Source organism: Strongyloides ratti (assembly GCF_001040885.1).
Source record: "Strongyloides ratti genome assembly S_ratti_ED321, chromosome : 1".
In the NCBI taxonomy this organism is placed as follows: Eukaryota; Metazoa; Nematoda; class Chromadorea; order Rhabditida; family Strongyloididae; genus Strongyloides; species Strongyloides ratti.
The window spans coordinates 7,988,364-8,012,452 of record NC_037307.1 but is presented as its reverse complement, the minus strand read 5'-3'; the positions used below and the strand labels follow the sequence as shown (position 1 = coordinate 8,012,452).

The 24,089-nt window shown below is 21.9% G+C and overlaps 9 protein-coding genes across 9 annotated transcripts; 6 read left to right on the top strand and 3 right to left on the bottom strand.

The window, feature by feature from the left end:
* Positions 1-1,355: 1,355 nt before the first annotated feature.
* SRAE_1000248900 (Prolactin-releasing peptide receptor) lies at positions 1,356-2,670 on the top strand (the record flags this gene model as incomplete). Its single annotated transcript, XM_024649570.1, has 2 exons — positions 1,356-2,096; positions 2,164-2,670. The coding sequence occupies 2 exons, from the start codon at positions 1,356-1,358 to the stop codon at positions 2,668-2,670; spliced, it is 1,248 nt and encodes a 415-aa protein (XP_024503435.1).
* Positions 2,671-5,420: 2,750 nt separating this feature from the next.
* SRAE_1000248800 (L(3)82Fd) lies at positions 5,421-8,164 on the top strand (the record flags this gene model as incomplete). Its single annotated transcript, XM_024649569.1, has 6 exons — positions 5,421-5,525; positions 5,769-5,940; positions 6,196-6,368; positions 6,422-7,381; positions 7,519-7,813; positions 7,878-8,164. 6 exons carry the CDS (start codon positions 5,421-5,423, stop codon positions 8,162-8,164), a joined length of 1,992 nt encoding a protein of 663 aa, XP_024503434.1.
* Positions 8,165-9,583: 1,419 nt separating this feature from the next.
* Positions 9,584-12,626, top strand: SRAE_1000248700 (TLDc domain-containing protein; the record flags this gene model as incomplete). Its single annotated transcript, XM_024649568.1, has 3 exons — positions 9,584-10,265; positions 11,899-12,349; positions 12,398-12,626. 3 exons carry the CDS (start codon positions 9,584-9,586, stop codon positions 12,624-12,626), a joined length of 1,362 nt encoding a protein of 453 aa, XP_024503433.1.
* A 785-nt stretch (positions 12,627-13,411) lies between these two features.
* On the top strand, positions 13,412-13,814 carry SRAE_1000248600 (Hypothetical protein; the record flags this gene model as incomplete). Its single annotated transcript, XM_024649567.1, has 2 exons — positions 13,412-13,475; positions 13,522-13,814. 2 exons carry the CDS (start codon positions 13,412-13,414, stop codon positions 13,812-13,814), a joined length of 357 nt encoding a protein of 118 aa, XP_024503432.1.
* A 277-nt stretch (positions 13,815-14,091) lies between these two features.
* Positions 14,092-14,473, bottom strand: SRAE_1000248500 (Hypothetical protein; the record flags this gene model as incomplete). Its single annotated transcript, XM_024649566.1, has 3 exons — positions 14,092-14,136; positions 14,180-14,367; positions 14,413-14,473. 3 exons carry the CDS (start codon positions 14,471-14,473, stop codon positions 14,092-14,094), a joined length of 294 nt encoding a protein of 97 aa, XP_024503431.1.
* Positions 14,474-14,957: 484 nt separating this feature from the next.
* Positions 14,958-16,258, top strand: SRAE_1000248400 (GPI mannosyltransferase 1; the record flags this gene model as incomplete). The annotated part of the gene is made up of 3 exons (XM_024649565.1): positions 14,958-15,059; positions 15,100-16,005; positions 16,052-16,258. The coding sequence occupies 3 exons, from the start codon at positions 14,958-14,960 to the stop codon at positions 16,256-16,258; spliced, it is 1,215 nt and encodes a 404-aa protein (XP_024503430.1).
* A 128-nt stretch (positions 16,259-16,386) lies between these two features.
* On the top strand, positions 16,387-17,265 carry SRAE_1000248300 (Diphthine synthase; the record flags this gene model as incomplete). Its single annotated transcript, XM_024649564.1, has 2 exons — positions 16,387-17,029; positions 17,072-17,265. The coding sequence occupies 2 exons, from the start codon at positions 16,387-16,389 to the stop codon at positions 17,263-17,265; spliced, it is 837 nt and encodes a 278-aa protein (XP_024503429.1).
* Positions 17,266-17,338: 73 nt separating this feature from the next.
* Positions 17,339-18,859, bottom strand: SRAE_1000248200 (GRIP domain-containing protein; the record flags this gene model as incomplete). Its single annotated transcript, XM_024649563.1, has 1 exon — positions 17,339-18,859. One exon carries the CDS (start codon positions 18,857-18,859, stop codon positions 17,339-17,341), a length of 1,521 nt encoding a protein of 506 aa, XP_024503428.1.
* A 549-nt stretch (positions 18,860-19,408) lies between these two features.
* On the bottom strand, positions 19,409-22,410 carry SRAE_1000248100 (Histone deacetylase superfamily and Histone deacetylase domain-containing protein; the record flags this gene model as incomplete). Its single annotated transcript, XM_024649561.1, has 5 exons — positions 19,409-19,627; positions 19,679-20,401; positions 20,450-20,751; positions 20,803-22,039; positions 22,306-22,410. The coding sequence occupies 5 exons, from the start codon at positions 22,408-22,410 to the stop codon at positions 19,409-19,411; spliced, it is 2,586 nt and encodes an 861-aa protein (XP_024503427.1).
* Between the last annotated feature and the right edge of the window lie 1,679 nt (positions 22,411-24,089).

Below are 24,089 nucleotides of genomic sequence, written 5' to 3'. Positions count from 1 at the left end.
TTTATGTTTACTTTTTAAAAAATTATATTATGACCTTATAAAAAAAAATAAAAAGATTTATATATATATAGATAGATATAAATAGATAAGTATTAAGATAAAATTATTATCGCCGATTTATAAATAATTATAGAAGCATTGTTTTATTTCTTTATAAAATATAATTTAACTTGATTAATTTTATTTTAATAATATTTCAATGCTAGTTACATATTATTTAAATAAATACTCAATAAATGTGATTCATATATATAATATAAAAAAAAAAACAAAAGAAAATACAAAATTTACCAACATAATAAATCATTAATTTATTTTTGTGGCAAAATAAATTTATTTTTTTTAAATACTTATTCTATTTTCAAACTATATTATATTTTCAAGTTAAGATTTATATTTCAAACATGATTATACTATTCTCTATTAGAATATTATTTTTAGTAAATTTTATAAATTCATATTAAAAATTTTTATACACTTAAGATAAAACAAAATTTTATATCCTTCATTTTAGTTTCTTTTTTTTTTTTTTTTAAAACAATAATGTATAAAACTAATGGTTAGATTAGAAAGAATTTTTTTCTTAATTAGAAGTTAGTAGTTAGTTATTTTTGTTTATACAAAATATACTATTTTGTAGAATAAATTTTTGTATCGTGTCGAAAAATATTTTTCATTATAAAAAAAAAAAAATCTTTTCTGGTATCCATTTAAAAGCACCTTTTTATAAATTTTTTTTTTTAATAATAGATATAGATAAACAAAAAATTTAATTTTACAAGTATGATATTATTTTATTTGTATTTATTTAGTAAAATAATGTATGATTTTGTACAATTATAGTAATACCTTGATTACACTTTGTGTTATTATTATAATAATACGGAAATATTTTTTTTTTCCTACTTTATTATTATTATTATTTTTTTTTGAAAAAAGTTTTATTAATTATATTTAAATGATTATTTAATACAAGACATTTTTAATATTTATTCTTTTTATTTATGTTTTTTCAAATGACTATCTGACATTTTCGTGTACTTTAAAAATTCATATATGTAATACTATTTCAATAATATATAGTTTGATATATTTTTTTTCTATCTCTAAATTGTATGATATTAATATACTGCTAATAATTAGATAAAAGTCATTAAAAATATATGTAATATATTTTTATCCTTATTTATTTTTGAAAGTTAGACATTACTTTTGAAGTTACTTTAAAAAACCATTATTTTATATCATTAAATATACTCATTTATCTTTGTTATTTATAATTAATTTATTAAAATATTATTATATTTTAGAAAATCTTATTTTGACAATTTTTTTTTTACTATAATATTTTCGTAATGGCTTTAAAGGATGAAGAAAATTATGTAGATTTAAATTTTATTCAATCTACAATTTTTAATAATATTACACAAATGATTAATGAATCAAAAGTATGTAAAAGTGTTAACGATGATTTACGAGAAAATTTTAATGATGTTACAACACAACCATTAATTATGATTATTTTTTCAATATTTTATCTTATAATAATTATAGTAGGTGTTGTTGGAAATAGTTTAGTAATAATATCTGTTTTACAAAATAAAATTTTACAATCTGTAAGAAATTTTTTTATTGTCGCATTGTCTTGTTCTGATATTATTGTTTGTGTTGTATCTGGTAGTTTTACACCAATTAGTGCATTCTCAAAAACATGGTTATTTGGAGAATTTTTATGTAAATTGGTTCCATTTATTCAAGGTGTATCGTTATTTTTTTCAACATTTATCTTAGCATCTATAGCAGTTGATAGATTTATATTAATAATATTTCCAACAACTCAACCAATATCTAAAAAATTAGCAATTGTTATGATAATTTCATATATATTTATTGGATCAATTTTAACAAAACCAATATATGATGAAAATACTTTAGAATCATATAAAGATTATTGTGGTAAGATATGTTATGAAAAATGGAATGGTAATGAAGATGGTAGAAAAAGATATGGTACGATTGTATTTATTGTTCAAATGGTTATACCATTTATAATTATATCTGCATGTTATATTATGATATCATTAAAATTAAAAAAAGTAAGTATTTTATAATATATATATATATTTTTTAATTTTGTTTTATAAAAAAAAAACAATTTTTTAGAGAATCACCGTCAAGAAGGAGGATGAAGCATTTAAGTCTTTATCAAAAGCAGGTACTCGACGAACAAATAAAAATCGTCGACAACGAACAAACAGAATGTTAATGGCAATGGTTCTTGTTTTTGTTTTTTGTTGGACACCAACTGTAGCCTTTAATTTTTTACGTGACTACCAAAAATTACCAATTTTTATTCAAAAACAAGAATATTTATTTGGAATTCTTACACATTTTATATCTATTAGTAGTACTGTATGGAATCCATGTTTATATGCTTTATTAAATGTCCAATTTAGGACAGCATTTTCACAGATACTAGGACATACAACATCTGTTACATTAAATGAAAGAAAAAATCTTGAAATGAAAAAATCTAAATTAGATATTCTAAAAACAGGCAAAAATAATTTAAAAGAAAGAAAAAAATTAGATGCATTAAGTAGTAGCACAAAAAATGAAAAATCAAACAATGAAAATGAAGGATGCATTGAATATGTTTCATATGATTAAAAATATAATCATTAAAGATTAATGGGGTTTTTAAAAATATCATAATACCGTATTTGGTTAATCGGGTATAATTATTCATCAAATTTTTACATTATATTTTAATATTTTTTTATTATTATTATATTCTTAGAATCATTTCATTTATTAACTTAATAACAAACTAAATAAAATTAATAAAATATATTTACATTGATTATAGAAAAAAATTACGGTCAATAAATGTTATTATTATTGAATTTCTAAAAAAAATAAAAAGAAATCATTTGCTTATTTTAAAACACTGATAACATTAACAGTTTAATTTTTGATTAAAAAAATTAAGTGTAAATATAAATTATTTTGCAAAAAAAAAATCATATGACCACCGTGAAAAACAACATTTCTTTATAAAGGAAAGTTTTTACTTCCAAAGTAATTGTTATTTAAATAATTATTTGAAACGATAGAATTTAAAGTACCAAAAATTAACATATTTATTACAATTTCGATAAAGATTTCAAAAACTAAGCCGCTTTATTGTCTAAAATATAATTTATTTTTATTAAATTTAAAAGCTCATTAAAGTGGCACTATAGTTTTATATTATTATAATGTTTTATTTTATTGAATAATGTTAATATAATAATATAAAAGAGTTTTAGAATTTTTTAATTTAAAACAAAACAATTAGATTAACAAAAGAAGTTATGAATTCATAAAACGAAAACATTGGTATTGTATGCCTTTAAAAACTACTTAAATTTTTATTGAATTGATTATTTGTAATAAATGTTAAAAATTATCATGAATATTGTAACATTTTTATAATAAAAGATAACTTTTGTGTATCTTGTCAATTATATTTATATAAATTTTTATTTTATTAACTTTTATGTTCTTGTTAACTCTTACACATTCTATTTTAAAAATAATATTTTGGATGAAATTTTTTTTTTTTTTTTACTTTTTAGAATATTTTGTTTGAAATCATGTATTGCGTATATAGAATCTAAATATATATTCTTTTACTTAATATTTAGCTTATTTGGAAATTTTTTACGACTATGTTGGCTTATTTATTCTTTTATTTGACACAATTTCTTTTAAAATTTGGTCCATAATGTTTGTAAATAAAAAGAAATATATTATTTTAGTAGGAACTATATTAGTTAGACATCTATTTGATATCATTCTAAATATAAAGTTTTGATACCAAGTTATGAGATTCAAATATAGCAAAAAGAATATAAAAATTTTAAAGAGAATGTAAAAAAAAAATTTCCTAGTCATTTATTGGGTTGTTTTTTTTTATAATATCATTTATATAAAAATATACTTTATTTTTGAAAGTAAAACTATTTTTTTATAATATTAACTATATTCAATGTATGGAATTTTTTTTAGTCTTTGTTTTAATATATTTTTTCTAGAAGGATTAAATTTGTTAATTTATGTAAGAATGTATTTTTTTTTGTATTATTTATTCAAGTCAAAAAATGAAATTTATAATAATATAAATGTTATTTTTTAAATTCTTTAATAATGTTTTTAGTAATAATAAACTTATTTTCAAAGTTTTTTTTTTAAATATTTGAGAAAATTTTTACTTTATATAATCAAAAATTAATTTTCCATTTATTGACCTTCATTTAAAAGTTATAGCTGGAATAATCTTTTATTAAAAAATAAAACTAGTTTTTTTTTTGTTCAGATTCTGAAGTTCAGGATTGTTATAATGTTCAGTATTACAATAGAATTATAGAAAATTTCATTACCGCAATGTCGTTATAAGTATTGTTATTTTTTATTTTCTAGACTTATCAATTTTTTTATTACTTTTTTCTATATATATTATTTTATTACTACAAATAGTTGCATATATAGTTTATTTCTAGTTTATGTTATCAACAACTTAATTATTAGTAAATGTTTTATACTTTTTCTTATCGTATAATAATTTAACACAAACATCCAGATAGTTTCTAAACTTTTTATCATTAAATAAATTATAAGCTTTATCTATTTATTTATAATACAATTTTAAATAATCACATTTTACTAACGACAAGTATTAGTTTTCATTTAAACACGATGTTTTAACAGAATAATATCTTTGTATTTATCAAAAAGTAATTTTTAACAGTCATACTTTAAAAAGTGTCTTAATTTATAGTAATTAATATCGATATATGTTAACTTTTTTTTTATAAAATTAAATATTTGAATGCACGTGCACACATTTTTTTTTTTGTTTATATTTTTTAATCATTATCATATTTAAGCTTTTAATTTTTGTGAATATTAAATTTATATAAAATTTTTTTTTATAGAATAAAATACATGCCTTGTTGTTATATTAAAATCAAATTGCGTTAAGTTCCATATAAAATGTGATAAATAAAAAAAAATAATAAAAAAAATATTTTATAACATTGATATTGTAATTTTTTTACATTGAATGTGTCTCCTTTTTGTGCCATAATATTTTATAATATATAGAAAATAAGTATTTTAAAATAATAAAAATTCAATTTTTAATATAGTGTTTTGATGCACGCAACGAAAAGTTTTATGTTTTCTTTAAAAATCTCAATGGATTGATATATTTTATTATACATTTTTAAAAATTATTTTTAAGCCATAAAATCGTATCTTCTTTTACAATCTGCAATAATATTGACATGCTTTGTACATATTTATTTTTTCTAAATTACGCAAATACGTTATCGATTTATTATTTTTACTTTTAATTAAGGAAATTTTTTAGATTTATGGAGTATGAAGTCAAATCAACTGATACACTTGCTTCAATTGCTGCGGCTCATGACTGCACAATATCAGAATTGATTAAATTAAACAAATTGCCAACGAGAATGGTATGCTTTATTGTTAAATTTTAAAAAAAGAAAATAATTTGTTACTATATTTATGTATTGTTTGCATATTTAATATTATCATTTTGTTATTTAATATATGATAGTTTAATACTTAACAAATTTTGTAATTGTTAGAAAATTCATGCTTAATGTCACATGAAAAATTTTAGTTATTAAATACCATATAGAAAAATGTTTATATTTATTCTCACATTGACATTTTATTATAATATTTATTTTTAGGTCTTTTCAGGTCAAATTATTCGTGTTCCAATATCTGGTCAACAAATTCAGTTTACTTCAAATTCTAACAGAGGAAATGTAAATATGTCTACTAAAGAAAATTTAACAAGAAAGGCGTCAGGTGGTCCAACGCTTCAACCACGTTCTTTTTCTATTAATGAAACAGCCTCATGTATGTTTTGAATTATTTATTTTATTTTTTTTTTCTTTTTGAATATAACATACTAACATTACATAGTCAAAATACATTCTAGCTATCTATTTCTAAATTATAATATTTTTTGATTTATTAAAATTAATGCATAGAAAAAAAATTGTTTTGTATAAATGTTATAATATTATTGTGAATTATATAAAAGTGCTTTCTTCTTATAAAAAAAAAAAATTTTTGTAACAAATATTATGTTATATTTTATAATTTATTTAGCAGATGGAATTAGAAAGGGTCCTGGTGGAGTAATTCCTGTGCAAGCAGCTAAATATGCTAATCAAAATCCTTTAGCTAAAACACAAAGTGTTCCTGTTACATCGAAAATTAGTGATCCTAGTAATGAATTTGAAGATGATACAGATTGTTTACAAAGATTTTTAAAAATAAAAGTAAATTAAATTATAAAAATAAATAAAGTAAATTATTATATTTTTTTATTTAGGTTAAACATGTAACAGAATCTGATGGAACAGTCACAGGAACATTATTAGTAACTCCAAATTGTTTAATGTTTGATCCTGATCTAAGTCATCCACTTGTAAAAGAAAATAGTCAAGATTTATATGGAATGATTGCAAATATGGAAGATATCAATTCTGTGGCTGTGTTTAATGATATTAGAGACTTGACAGGTGAAAATCCACCAGAATCAAGAAAATTAGATTTATTTGATCCTGATCACAAAAAAACCCCAGTAAATGAAAATACCACTATTCTTGATAGTGTTACAGTGAATAATGATTCACAAGAAAAAACAGTTCCATTGAAATTTACACTTGAAAGTACTACTGACACTTCTGATAATGAGGACACACATTCATCAAGAGATACTACCAATTTAAATAATTCTAATGCACAACTACAAATTATTGAGGAAGAAGATACAGAACATAAAAATGAACGTTTATTAGTTCCTCAAAAAGATAAACCAAGAACTGTATCAGATATTACAAATGATAAAAGTGAAGTATTTGATGAATGTTTTTTTAATAAGAGTACTGACTCTTCAAATAGTTCAACAAATCATGGAAATATTAAAAGGCAACGTGCAAATTCTGAAAGACAATCAAGTTCATCATTAAATAGTGAAACTGGTACAACATTTTCTAGATTTTCACCAAATATGGCTCGTAGAAGTTTTGGTAAACTTGGGAGAACTTTAAGTCAACGTGCATCATCTTTAAAAGATTCTGTTCAAAGTGCTGGGCAAACAGTTGCTGCCGGTACCAGAACTGTTGCCCATGGTGTTGTACAACATACAAAATCAGCTGCAGATCAATTACAAACGGGTTTACAGACAAGTGCTAAAATTGTTGCTACTGCTCCATCAAATATAGTCCAAAAGGGTTCAGAGTTGGTTAAAGATACACAAAATATGTTTGATTCAATTTTAAATATAGAGGTATATTTTTTTTTATTATTAATATTATAATTTTTAAAAAGTATTTATTGAAATTAATTTATTACTTAATTTTATAATATTTTCAAACCATATAATATACAAAAAAAAATTTTAAAATAATAAAAATATATTTTTAGAGTCAGGAACCAAAGAAAACTGAAAAAGAGATGCGAAGAGAACAAAGTCTAGCAAAACTAGAAACATTAGCACAAAAAACTGAGGAAGCACGAAAGAATATAACAAAATTACCAACAACACAATTTATTTGTGGTACAACAATTGAAGAAAAACCTGAACTATTTAAAAGTTTTAATTCTTTTAGCTCTTACTCTTCTATCTTATCATCAGGAAATGAAGATTCTAGTTTACCTCAAGAACCATACTATATGATTGTTCGATTAAATAGAAAAACAACTTCAAAAAATAAAAAAGGTATATTTTTTTTTGGTGTTTAATTCTAAATAATTAAATGATAAAAATTTTTTAACCATTTTAGGAATTAAAAAATTTCCAACACAACTAGATTACTTTGATGATGATGGTAGTAATTTTGGAAATAAAAGAAAAAAAGAGTTTTGGTTTGCTGTACCAAGGCAAAAAGCTGACTCTATCTATCACTTCTTGCTTCAATGGTCTCCAGATAAATATGGACATGATTTAAATGATGAAAGTGAAGATAAACCAAAAAATTATAATGGAGATTTAAAATCAACCTTGAATCAACGGGGATTTTTAATTTTAAATCGAGAAACAGATGATGCTTATTCCGGTAAGTTTAATTAATTTTAAAAAATCATTTTTTACACTATTTTACATTTAAATTTAATGTTCATTTGGATGATAATCATTCCATTAATTTGATATTTTCAATAGTAACAAAATTGTTAATGTTTTAACAATATCATATAACATTTTTTTTATGCACATTTAAGATTATTTAAATTATTTAAAGTAAAGAATTAGAAATTAAATTTATAAAATAAAGTTATAATTAAATGACTGGACTTTAAAAAAGGTAGTTTTACATATAACTTACCTATTAATTACTAAAAACAATAAAAATTATTTTTATTAAAATTGTTTACATTCTTTTTATATTAAATTACTATTTGGACTCCTCTTTTTTTTTTTTACTAAATCTTTAAAGTATAAAAAAATACTTATTTAATGTGTATTAATTTTGTATAAATCAAATAAAAAATATACAAATATATAAAAGATTCTTAAAGCTTTTAAATAAATTATGTTCCAGTTTTATTTAAGCAATAACAAGAAAAAATTTTTAAATTTTTTTTTAGTTGTTATTTTTCACCAAATTTAAGATAATTTATTTTCTATAATTTTTAAATTACCACAAACATATATATATATAACATTAATAAAAATTTCTTTTATTTCTTTGTTTTATTATTCTGGTTTAGTTAAGTTTTTACCACGACAATATTTCAAAACATACCTAAATTAGTTATTTGTAACAATATTATAACTAATTTTAACACGTGAACTTTTAAAACATTTTTAAAAGGTACCTAATGTACCATTGTGTCATGCTGTTGTGACATCTCTACAATAATATTTATATTTTTTTTTCTTATCGTAATTTTTTAAAAAATATTTTTTTTTTTTACAAAAATTATTTTTTGAAATTTTCTAATGATATATATTATAAACAAAACATTTTATATTTATCGCCTGATACTTATAATTTATAATTATTTTTTTTATATTTTTTAATCTTACTTAAGTTGAAATCAACAGTAAGCTTTTTGATATGACTTATTATATTAGATAATGTATGTAACATAATAGAGATAAAAAATTGTAATGTGACCTTTAGATAACAAATGGATAGGATATATAATTGTCCTTAATGCGATGAATAAATACATTAGTTAAAGTTATTAACAATGATAAGTCTTTAATAATTTGTACATTGTTTATGAATATCAAACGTTATTTCTTGTTATTATATTTCCAAATATTATTTCAAGTATTATTATTAATATTAAAATTATTAATGTGTATAGTTTTATAGTAATTTAACAGCGTTGTGAGATTAATTATATTTTAAAATATCACTAATATTCATTAATTGTATTGTACTTTTATATTGTATTTATTTGTTAGAATTTTATTTAATCGATACTGGTGCCAAAATATATATATATATAAATATATATTATTACTTTTTTTTTTTCTATAATGGACTTAAAAAAAAGAATTAAAAAATTATCAAGCTTAAATACAGCAAGCACTTTATCAGCAGATGATAAAAGAAAAATTTTTAAAAATAATGGGAGTAAAAAAAATTTAAGACATACTAGTTTTGAAAGTTCATTTAATATTCCACCTGTTTTTCCAAAGTCATGCTCTTTATTTGATTCCCATTATCATGGAGGTGCCTATGCTGACAGTGAGATGGATAATAAGATTTTATTAGCTATTAAATTAAGAAAATCAACAAATGAAAGTTTTGTTTCTAATTCTGATAATGAACAAATTTCACCATCAGGTTCAATTTGTTCAACCAACTCTGGTACCACTAATGACTCAGCATTTGAAGTAGAAAATCATAAATGTGACTTAAATGATACTTACAATTTCTTAGTCAATGATAAAAGAAAAAATTCTGATAGTAAAATAGATGTTAAAAAAGATTCTATGCCATTTTATAAGGGAAAAAATTTTTCATCTGAAAAATTAGGTTTGAGAATTGGTAGAAGAAATACTGATTCTCAAATACATATAATACCATCCTTATCTGATTATAATCCTAGAGAGTGGGGCATGAAACCATTAAAGAAAAAGAGTACATTCAAAAAAAGTTTTGAACGATTAAGAGCTTTATCTATAGGAGCTGCTGAAAAAAAAAAGTATAAAACAGGTAATTATGTTTTTTTTTATTTCAACAATAGTTGAAATAACTCTATTAAAAGTCATCTTTTGAAATTGACCCATTTAATTTAAAGAAATATACTTTTAGTTCATTTGTTAAAAAAAAAAATATTTTTTTCTTCTATGTACTTGATTATCATTATTAAAATATTTTAAATTTAAAAAAAAGACATTTAGATTTTCTTTTAATATATTGAACCTTTTCTTGTTACAAAATATTTCTTATAGTGTAAGTTTTTATTTCATACATTTACATATTAATTTTAAATTATTAATATGCAAATTTTTTATTCGTTAAGTTAATAATTTATTATGCTTTTTTAATATATTTAGAAATAAGTTTCTTTTTATTTTTATTTACTTATATAATTTATTCTTTATATAATTTTTTTTATCATAGATTTAAAAATTTTATCTTTGTACTTTTAAATACATTTTAAAAAAGTATTATTAAAGTACTTTTTTTAACAAAAAAAATATATATAAAGTACTTATTCAATTCATTTTTTTTCTTGAAATTTTCTATGTCATTAGTTGACAAAATTACTAAATTTATATAAATATTAATTTTTTTTTTACATTAATAAATGTTTGACATGTACATATAATTTTAAGGCACTATAATTTTATTTTATCAAGTAAAGTTTAGTAAGTTAATTTAATACAATTGTTTCTTAGTATATACAAAATTACATAATACAATATGACATTAAATATAAAGAGTAATAATGATAGCTATTTGTCAAATTTTTAATTTCTCATATTTAATTTTATTTTTATTTAATTTACTCTTATTGATATATATTTATAAAAAAAATTTTTTATTTATTTTTTATGTTGAGATTAAATATAAATTTATTTTTAAGTTAACTTTGATAGGTTACTTCAAAATATTTAGCTTTACATTTATATTTTATATATAATAAACAATTATTAATTATGACCCATATTTATTATAAATTTCAAAATATAATTTTTTAATTGTGATGTTTAAAGTTTTGACAATTTTATTTTCCTGTTTAAATTCATTTAACTATAAAAAATTTATATGTAATTTTTACATTTAAAATTAAGGAGTTTTATATATATAAATAGTGAGTGTTTTTTATACTTTTTAAATATATAAAATGTTTTATTATAAATGTTGTTGACTTAGATAGTCTAATATATGATATAAATAATAAAAAAATTATTTTTTTTTATATATAATTGAAATACTTTGATATAATTATTATATTATAAAATATTTTTTTAGCAAAAAGTTTTTTAAAATTATTTGTTAGTACAAATTAATTTTATAAAATGTTAAGTAATGAAGGTTTGATAAGTAATTTTTTGGAAAAAGTTAATTCTTCAGTTAATTCATTATCATCAATAACTTCATCTTCTTTGAATAATACTTCAAATTCGTTATCTTCTAATAATTTTGTTGAAACAAATGTTCGTAGACTATCTATTCCAATAAAAAAAGCAACAAAAAATGGTATGAGAAAAGTTTCTCATATGGTTACTGTAGTTAATCAAGGTTTTGATAAAAAAGATAATATTACAGGTGTGAAATAGTGTTAAAATTATTAGTTATTAATTATTATTATATTTTCTAATAAATTTTTAATTTTTAGATGAAAAACGGAATACACCAATTTTTGGTGGTAATTCTCTTGTCAATCGAGAATGGGAAATTGTTACAGTTGGAGAAATGTGCCGAAGATTATCAATAGAAGATTCTTTACAAGATCTTGAAATGCCACTTCCTGAAGGTTCTACATCATCTCAAATATTGGACGATTTCATGATTCGTCAAATTGCTGATATACTTCCTCCTCGTGCAGAAGGTTACCCATGGATTAGTGTATATAGTAGTGAAAAACATGGTTTTTCTCTTTCAACATTCTATCGAAAAATGGCAGAATTTGGTGAAGAAATGTCACCAATATTAATTATTATTCGTGATACCAGAGGTCATGTTTTTGGTGCTGTTGTTTCTACTCCCGTTTATCCATGTGAACATTATTATGGTACAGGTGATTCATGTCTTCTTTTCCGTTTTACTGGAGAATACCCACATACAAGGTAATAAAATATATTAATTTATATATAAAAAATAATTTTTTTTTTCAGAGAACTTCGTCATTTCACATGGACGGGTGATAATCAATTTTTTATAAATGCAACAAAAGATTTTTTGAGTGTAGGAGCTGGACAAGGGCATTATGGTCTTTGGTTAGATGCTGATTTAAATAATGGGATAAGTCAAAAATGTCAAACATTTGATAATGAATTGTTAGCTGGTGGTGAGCAAGAAGAATTTGTTGTTCAATTTATTGAAGCTTTTGGATTTTCTATGTGAATAAAATAAGAATTATAATTTAACAAACTATTAAAACAATTTATTTATATTTTACGTTGTTATTTTTACAATAACTTTTAAACCAAAGAGATATTATATTTACCACTAACAATTAAAGGAAATTTTTTTTTTCAATTACTTTATTTGTGAAGATCAGTATAGTTAACAATATTAAGTTTTTAATTATTTTTTTTAGTAATTCATAATATCTTATTACTGTATAAATAAAACTTTTTTTTGTTTAATTAAAAGTATTAACAAAAAATAAACTTTTTTTTTTGTTATAAATATTTTCAAACAAAGAGTAAAAATAATATTTTTATAAATACAATGAAAATTCTAACAAAGAATTATCATAAATAAGACGTTATTTTGAGAAAAAAAATTATATGAAATTAAAAATATAATTAGAAAAATATCATAAATAATAACAACCATGTCTATGTAAGAATTTTTCTTACTTATACTAACTTTTTTTATATTAACTAAAAAAAAGTTTACCAATATTATTAAAAAATATAATGTAATTGGAGTCTTAGACTATGATTCTCAACATATAATGGCCAGTTCAAAATATTTTAAAAATAGTATAGTTATAAAAATGGTTATATAATACGTTATGCTTTAAAAATTGAACTTAATGAATCAAGATATTACTCATTTCTGTTATTTCATGTTACCCTTATATCATTTAACTTTTTTTAACAAACTTTTTGGGTATCAAAAACGAAGTAGTATTATTATTAAAAAGATAAAAATAATATTTGTTTTTTTTCCTTACTAAAATGACTGAACATATTCCTGATATATTATCTGGAAGGAAAATTAATTGGTGTCCAAGTGGTGAAGGTATCTCTTTTTTTTTCATTGAATATTTAAAATATTTTTATTTTAGGATTTCCAGCATTTTGCCCTCAACCAATAGATCCTGATAATTATGATGTTTGTTGTGTCATGTATCGTGATGGTATGGATTATCCAACATGTTGTAGATCTAAATACCTACCTGGTGTCATAATTGGATGTATAGTAGGATTTTTTTTCTTTCTAACTGTGTTTATATTTTTATCATGCTGGTGTTGTTATTTATGCCCATTATTTCACCTCAGAATTAAAAATAAACGTACTAGGGAACAATATTTAGAGGGTAAAAAATCAAGAAACATAAATACAAACATTGAAGAATAACAATTATACTATTAAATTTTTTTTTTATCCTTTATCGTTTCATAAATTGTATATTTAGTAGTTATTTTATTAAAAAAAAAAAAAAGATTAGAAGTATAAAAATAATCTGTTAAAAATTTTTTTAATCATATTGTTGTTGGCCTTGATGTAAAACTTAACTTGATGTATTCAGTTTCATTTTGTAGTATAATAATATGTTCATTTTTTTCTTTTATAATAAAATAACCTTTAATCAAAGAAAAAACTAGAATATCTTTTATAATAATTCCACAGCATCCTATACATAGGTAAATGATATAATTGTGTAAAAAATCAACCACTTCTAGAAGGCCCATTCTATTTACAAAATATAACATAAATATTACAATAGCCATTAATGTAAATATGGTATTTGTTGCAATTTCAGTAACAATTATTGGAACAAGAAACCATGTCAGGCGTTTTTTTAATCCAATATAGTAAATAATACAAAGAATAATAAAAAATATACATAATAATACTCCAATATAAAATAATTCATTATCTATAGCAAAAATATATAATACTATTGTACCTAAAGTATATAGAAGACTATATATTTTTATAAGAATTTCAATACTTTTTTCATTTCCAAAACATTGTAATCTGGATTTCTTTTTTTGTATATAAATATGATTCATTGATTTTAAATAAATAATTCAAATCAAAATGTGGAACTTTGCTGTAATACAAATAAAGTTAATGATTAAAATTAACTTACTTTTATATGATAAAGTTGAAGGCTTTTAGATATTTGCAATATTTTTAAAGATTATTATTGGCATAAGATAATCAGGCCCAAATGACCGGTTGATTTTATTTACTTACTAAATCATTTTATTACACATATATATATATAAAAATTAAATATAAATCTTATTGTTTTTTTTTTTTAAATTATATTTTTGATAATTAAGTATAATAACTAGTAAGTAAGATTAATCTTTACATGTTTTATAAATTATCACTAAGAAATATATTTTTATTACAATATTTTTATTATATTAACAATAAACATATTTTTAAGTTAATTCCTATCACGATTATATTTGGTATGTTGGAAGGTAAAAGAAAATCTTTGTTCAATTTTTTTTTTTAAAATTATCATTCAAATAATTATGAAAAATGTTTCAATTTACTATTAATTTAAAAAATTCTCTTATTGCTGGATTTGTCTTGAGAACTTTTTTAATTTTTTATGCAAAAATACATGATTATATGTTTTTAGTAAGTTTTTTAAATAAATATTTAGGTATTTGGTATTTAGTTAAAATATACAGATAAAGATTATTTTGTTTTTACGGATGCAGCTCAACATGTAGCAAATGGTGAATCACCATTTATGAGAACAACATATCGATATACTCCAGCATTGGCATGGTTATTATTACCATGTGTTAAATTTCCTAATTTTGGTAAATTTATTTTTGCCATAACAGATATTTTATTGGCATATGTATTATATAAAATTGCCAATCAAGTTAAAAGATTAAATATCAAAAATGAAAAAACTTTTATTATATCATTGTCTATTGGATGGTTATTTAATCCATTATCATTTATAATTTCTAGTCGTGGAAGTTCTGATGCTTTAGTTTGTTTCTTTGTATTGATCTCACTTTATTTATTATTAAAACAAAAATGGTTTTTGTCATCTATAGTTATGGGATTATTTGCCATTCATATAAAAATTTATCCTATCATATATTTACCATCAATATTTTTTTATTTATCAAAACAGTCAGATAAATTAATTAGTACTCAAAGTATTAAAAATTGGATCACAAATTATAGAGGAATATTATATATAATATTTTCATTGGGAATATTTTATGGAACTATCATATTTTGGTATCAATTTTATGGTGAATTATTTTTAAATGAATATTTATTGTATCATGTTAAAAGAATTGATACTGCTCATAATTTTTCACCTTATTATCTTCTTTTATATCAATCAATGAATGATCCTGTCATAACAAAATATGTTGGTATTTTTGCTTTTATTCCCCAATTTTTATGTATAATATATTTTGCCATATTATATCATAAAGATTTGCCATTTTGTTGGTTTATTACAACAATTTCTTTTGTTTCCTTAAACAAAGTATGTACTTCACAATATTTTCTCTGGTATATTTGCTTTTTACCATTAATTTATATTTATGTACAGGTATTTTTAGTCATTATTTTATAATCTTTTAAACTTTTTTTTTTAGATTAATGAATGGAAAAGTATAAAAATGTTTATTTTATGGTTAGTGGGGCAAGGTTTATGGATGTTCCCAGCTTACTTATTTGAATTTCATGGCTTTTCTACTCATTATTATATGTGGTTAGCTTCATTAATTTTCTTATCTATTAATTTCTGGATCATAGGAACATTAATTAAAGGTTATAATAAGAAAAAAAGTAAAATAGATTAGAAGAATTATTTAAAAGAATTAAAATAAAATATATTTTAAATATTTAATTTTATATATGATAATTAAAAATTCATTAATTACTTGTAATATTTTATGTTATTTTTTTTTCTAATTTTATTATTTAGAAAATGGTTTTTTATCTTATTGGACTTGGATTGGGAACTGTTGAAGATATTACTGTTAAAGGACAAAAAATAATAAAAGAATGTGATGAAGTTTTTCTTGAAAGTTATACATCAATTTTAAGCAGTGGTTTATCACCGGATATTTTGGAAAAATTTTATGATAAAAAAATAATACCAGCTGATAGAGAAATGGTTGAAAGTTTTTCTGAACGAATTTTAGAAAATGCCAAGGAAAAAAATGTTGCATTACTTGTTGTGGGTGATCCTTTTGGTGCAACTACTCATTCTGATATTTATCTTCGTGCTGTACAAATGGGAATAACAGTTAAAGTTATTCATAATGCATCTATAATGAATGCTATAGGTTGTACTGGATTACAGTTATACAATTTTGGGGAAACTGTTTCATTTTGTTTTTGGACAGATACCTGCAAACCTATTTCATATTTTGAAAAAGTTTTACTTAATCTTGAAAGAGGACAACATACATTGTGCCTTCTTGATATTAAGACAAATGAAATTAATATTGAAGAGTTAATGAAAGGAAGGATGAAAAGAAATCCACCACAATATATGACAGCATCTGAGGCTGCTCAACAAATTTTAGTTGCTATTGATCTACTTAATGAAAGAAATTCAGAAAAATGTAATTATATTATTATTTTATAATCTTTACTTTTTTTTTTAGTATTAACACCAGACACTATGATTGTTGCTGTTGCTAGATTAGGATGGGATAATCAAAAAATAGTTTATTGTTCAGTTAAAGATTTAGTTGATATTGATATGGGACCACCATTACATTCTGTTATCATTCCATCTCCATCCTGTCATCCTATGGAATATGAAATGCTTAATTTGTTCAGACACAAAAAAGAATAATTAATTGTTGAAGTTATACTGTTAAGTTTTATGTTTTTATTTATTAATAAATTAAAAATAGGATAAATTTTTACTATATTCCTGTTAAATTTTTAAAATAACTTCCCCAATTATTTGTTAATTTACCTGTATTATTTAAGGCAAATTTAGTTGAAAAATTTTCTAATACATTAACCTCCTCATCTGATAATTTTAATAATGTTTTTAAAATTGGAATTAATTGTTTTCTCTCATTTTCTACTTTTTCATCTTTTATAAATTTTAAGATAACATCTTTTACATATTCAATATTTTTGAGATGTTGCATTCTCTCCTCATTATTTGTAATACGGCGAAGTTCAGTTTTAAGAAATTTTACTTGTTCCTCAAGTTGACTATTCCATATCTCAGAGTCTTTAAGAAGACTCTCAAAATGTTTTAACTTTTGTAGTGCCTCCTCATAATGTTCTAATGTTATCTCTTCTTCAGTATCATTACTATTCCATTTATCTAAATTAAATGGACTTATTTCACTGACCCCATCAAAATTTTCACTTAATAAATCTTTTAAATTAAATTTTTCATTTTTATCAATAGGTGGAGAAAGGCCATCATCTACAGAGAAATCTTCATTACTATTTAAAAACATCTCTGCTTCTATATTTGATCTAATATTTATAGCAGGTTCAAATTTAGGTAATAGTATTGATTTAACTTCCGGTGAATGAGATCGTTTTTTTGTAATGACATCAGATGTTTGTCGTAATGTTGAAACTTGTAATGTAGCATTTGACAATTGATTTTCTAATACAGAAACTTGTTTTTTTAAGTCATCTACTTGTTTTTGCAAAAATTCATTATTGTTAATAGTTTCTTTTATTGATTGTTGATATGTATATTTATCATCTTCAAAATTTTTTTCTTTTTCTTTTATTTTTGAGTCAAAATCTTTTTCAAATTCTGTTAATTTTTCAATATAAAATTGTTTTTCTTTGTTAAATTCTTCCTTTAATTTGTTATAAGATTCATCTAAAAGACTTAATTCTGTTTCTAAAGAATATTTTTCATTTTCAAGTTCTGTTATCTTAATATTTTGAGCACGAATTGTACAAGCCATCTCTGCATAATCATTTGTAGTAGAACCTTCCTTTGAATCATCTTTTTTTTGTTTTAATAAATAATCCACCTTACTCTTATAATCTTCATACTCATTTTTCAATTTATCACACTCTAACTTTTTTGTTTCAAAAGATTCAATACTATTTTCTAATTCTTTTTTAAGTTTATTAACAATCTCCTCATTTTTTGAATTTTCTTTTTCTAATTGTACTAATTTTTCATTTAAATCTGTACAACTTTCTTTATGTAACTCATCACTTTCTTTAACTTTATCTTTTAAACTTTTTACTTCCTCCAACAATTCATTATTAGATTTTGTTTTTTCATTAAGTTTTTCTTTTAATTTCATTGTAGCAACTTTAATTTTTTTAGAATTTTCCATTAAACGTTCATTTTCTACTTTGATACTTTTTAATTGAATTTTTAATTTAAATACTTCATCATCACTAGAATTTTCTTCCACCTTTTCATTCAACTCTTCAATTTGATCACTCATTCTATAAAATACACTTATTAAAAATTTTATATCATTATATAACAATAAAATATCTCGACATATAATAATTGTTCGTTAATACAAATATATATAAATTAGTTTTACAAAGTTTTGTAAATAGTTATATTTATAAATATAAAAAAAAAAATATATATATAATAATGGGTTATAATCAAAAATAGTTTTAAAATTGATGAATTTATTATGCCTTTAATTAAGATCATAAGTTGAATAATCAATAAATATTAACAAAAAAAATATAGAAATTTTGATTAGTCCTTTGAGAGGAAATAAATTTGGTATTATCATTCCAAAATGACACGTAGGAGTCACGTATAATAGTATTATTTTGGTACTTGTTAATTCCAATAATATAAGTTTATATCACAAAAATGAATATTTAAATAATAATATAATACAATTCATAAAAATGAAATGTACATATCATTTAAATTTTATAAATATTAGAGCAATAATGTTACATTTTTTTTTTCTTGTCCTTATCATGGAATGTTTTATTAGTCTTGTTATTTTAATATTTCAGTATTATTATATATTATTAAGCCCGTTTAAAGAAGAGTTTTGTGATGATGTCTGCCATTCAATTTCACTTACACCTAAAGCATTTATCTCATTTAATATTGGCCAATATTTGTGTTGGCATGCAATAACGCGTTGAATAGATTCTACAGCAGCATCATTTGGTAATGATGTTAAAGCATTCATTGAGAGACTTGTATGGGGATTTATTACTTTTCCAAGGAGTGCCTTAAAATTTTAAATTTTTTATATTATAAATTTAAAAAGATTTTATCTTACTTTTACACATGATTCAACACAAGCTGCAAGAGAAGATAATTCATATCCTCCTTCTAATGATAAAACAACTTTTCCATTAGCAAGTTTCATTAATTCACTAGTAAAAACACCAAATAATTGTGGTGATAATTCATACCCACCGAGTGCAGCTGAATGACCAATTGAACCATCAAAACCTGCTGATACAAAGATAAATGATGGATTAAATGATTTTAATATTGGCATAACAACTGCTCTCCATGCTGCAAGGTATTCTGTATCTCCCATAACACTACCAGAAAATGGTATATTAACATTATAACCTTTACCTTTTCCTTCACCACATTCTGTAACACTACCAGAACCGGGAAAAAAATTACCATGTTCATGTTTGTGTAACGAAATAAATAAAACTGAATCATCATTTAAAAAGACACTTTGTGTTCCATTTCCATGATGTACACCCCAATCAATAATAGCAATTTTAGGATATTTATGACGATAATTTTGTTGTAAATACTTAGTAGCAATTGCAACATTATTAAAATAACAAAATCCTAATGCTAATTCTTTTTCAGCATGATGACCTGGTGGTCTGATACATGCAAATCCATTTTGTAATTTATCTTCTGCTACCAAAGAGGTTAATTTTATTAATGTTCCGACTGCTGCACGAACAGCAATATGAGTTGTTGCATCATTAAAATATGTATCACCATCTATTCCGATTCCACCACAATCAAGCTAGAAAAAAAAATATAGATAAAATAGGATATATTTATTAATACTTACTTGAATAAAGCTTTTAATTGGTAATTTTGAGGAGTCAACTTTAGCACATTGAAGAGGAGATATTCCAAAAAATGTAACATATGTTGGGGAATGTACTAAACATAACTGTTCTACACTAGCTAATTGACATGGTACTATTTCACATTCATCTATTAAATCTATATCTTTTAATCTTTTAATAATTGAAGTTATTCTATTATTATTTTCAATATGATTATCTTCATTTTTACAAATACATTGATGTTTTCCCATTACATTATCATAAGCTAAACCACATTGTTTTTTTCCTTTTAATGGTAATCCTGAAAATGTATTATTTTGATTTGTTACAATATTTGGTATTTCAATATTACCATCAGAAACTGAATTACTGTCACTAAATTGTGTATCTGATGATATAGGAACAATATTTCTTAAATTTAAAAAGTTTTGAATTGCCTCAGCTGTTGAATTTTCTTCTTCAGGTTCCTCTTTAACTAAACTTTTTCTCCTCAAAACTAGATCTCTTAATTGTTGTTTTAATAAACTTTGATATCCACCAGCAGGAACCATTATTGGTACATGTCTATTTGGTGTTAACATACCATTTGTGTCACGAAAACCCTCTAAAACACTAAAATCAAGGAGAGAATTAATCTGTGAAAATGCAGCATTATCATTTAATGAAGGCATTGATAATACAGTACTCAATCCTTGTGTTGATAATAATGAATGATTAATATTTAGTGTTGTGGCTAATTCTTTAGCTAATGAATCATGTAAATTAGGTAATGATGGAGATGGTATCATTGAACTATTAAAGATAAATGATGATGAAGTTGCTGGAACTGAGGGTGTACCATTTAGTTGAGATATAGATGCTGAATTAAGTAGGATATGTGGGTTTTGGGGACAGGATAACTGTGCCGGATCAGTACTTTCACTTCTTTTTAATGTATTATGAATTGGTGAGATATAAGTAGGTGTTTGAGTTCCATGACACCCTGAATTTTTTGTTAATAGACGTTGGCGAATTTTCATTTTTAAATTTGGTTCTGAATTAACTTTTCTCAACCTAAATTCATTATTTTGTTGAGGAGTTGTTGAAGGTTTAGGGTATGGTTCATAATGTGTTATTCCAGATGTTATTGTTTGTTGGCAACGATTTTGATTTTGAAAATTTATATTATTTTTTTTCTGAAGTGATATATCAATAGAATTTTCTGTTAAACTTTTTTGTTTTTTTATAGCAATCATACTTTTTAATTTATCTTTTGTTGTCTGTGAGATTGTCTGATTTCCTGTTGATGAAGATGATGTTGGAGCACTAGTTTTTCTTGCTGGTTTATTTTCTATATTAATACAATTACCAAAATTAGAAGTTTCTGAAATATTCATATTAACAATATTATGTTGTCCAGTTAGTATTCCATTGACATTTGAATTTAATACTGGTGGACTTATTTCATTTGTATTATCACGAAGACTTGATTTAGCTAATAATGATGCAAGTTGCATTTGTTTTAAAAGTTCCATTGATGTTCGTGTATTTTGATTTAATTGTGTCTGAATATCGAAAGGATTATAATTTGGTTGTTGATGTGTATACATCTAAAATTAACAAATATTAATAAATTTGGTTTTATATATACACTTTTTAAAAAAAAAAATTTTTTTTTATATACTTTTATTAATATTTTATAAATATTTTAGATTTATTTTATAACTAATAAAACATCATTAAAAATTTGTAAATCATATGTTTTTTAAGTCATTAAAATTATTCCTCATTAAAATACTCAATCAAATAACATAATCAAATAATTATTATTTTAACATAAAAAAAAAATTTACAATATTATTAAAATCACGCTTACCTGTTGTAACAATTTTAACTGCATATCAAGGAAGGTAGAATCCTGATTCGATAAACAACTAGGGGGAATTGAAGTAGGCGTGTGTTGCGCGCTTTCTTCTTCCATATTACAATGAAGTTTTAGTTAGCCCACAAATCAAAAATCACACAAAATGTTATATCAATTTAATTATTTTTTTCGCTATAAAAGCACAAAACCGTTAATTATTCAACAAACAAATCTTGAATTAAAAATATATAATAAGTACTGATATGGATTTCTAAATATATTGGTTTTTTTTTTTCTTTCTAATATTTGTTATTGATGATATGAATAAATTGAATCGTTAAATTCAGTTTTATTTTAGTTTTGGCCGAACAAGCGGCTGAAAATGAAAGAAAGTTTATTAATTTGAAATTATAAATGACATTTACTTATTGACATGTCTATTTTTAACATCGATGTGATAAATAAATATATATATATATATATACATATATATATATTGCCTTAATTGTTAAAACTCCTATCTTAATAATAGTAAAAAAAAAAAAAATCTTTTTATAATATAGTATATTTTATCTAATATTATGTCAAATACGTATATAAATTTATATAAATATATTTTATCTATTATAATATAAAAGGGAAATAGTATGAGTATCGGAAGTAAAAAAATAATAGAGATAAAAAAGAAGAAAATAAAATTTAATGATAATAGTGGATATAATTTCACATAATGATAATTTTTTTCTATGTATACACATATATAAATGTATATATATTTGTATATTACTATTATATATTTCATTTTCAGTTAATGTCTCCTCATAATGGCAATATTATGATTTTATTTTATAAAAAAAAAAGCATAAATGTTGCTCAGTAGCACAACCATTGATAAAAGGGAATACCGAGTATCTTCGGACCAGAGAAAGAATGATGGTGGACGGGGGGTTTGTGTAGAGTTTTTGAAAGGAAGAGATGAAGGATACTAAAGCTACACACATCAAATTTCATAGCTACATATATAAAGAAATTTTTATTTCAAAGACATACATACATAAATGCAAGCCTATGTTAGAATTTTGAAAGCTCATATGTTTGCTTACGCAGACAAAAGTATGCGGTGATATAAATATCTAGATTTATTTTTAAATTTACTGAAAAGAACAAATAATGATGCTAAAAATAGAAATATAAAAAGATAAGTAGTATCGTCATGCTTATGTTATATAACATTTTAAATAAGTATAAAAAAATATATATATATATGAAAAACATTTAATATAAGAAAATAATATTATCATGAATATACTATGATTATTTATAATTAATAAAATATTAATATAAAAATTTATATTTTTAGGATAAAGAAAGAAAATATTTTATTATATTCTTATTAATTTTAGTCAATTTCTTTAGATTTGTACTCAATACACCTGTTTTATATAAATTCTTAGTATATTACACGACATATTATAACACAAACATGCTGTATTTAATGTTAGCGAATTATTTATAATTATTTTTAAATATTATAAATCAAAGAATGCCTACTATAAACAATTTATAGAATTTAATTACATAAACAATGATAATTGAAATAAATGTGGTAAAGTCGTATGATATCTAAATATGAATTTAAAAAAATAAACAATTTTCACTATCTTTAAAAACCACTTTATAAAAATATTGTTACTTTGTCATTCAATATTATGAATAAAGTAATAGAGAAAATCATTAAACAGATGTCACGTCATCTAAATATTTCTTTTAAATTATGCAATTTCAGTGCACAAATG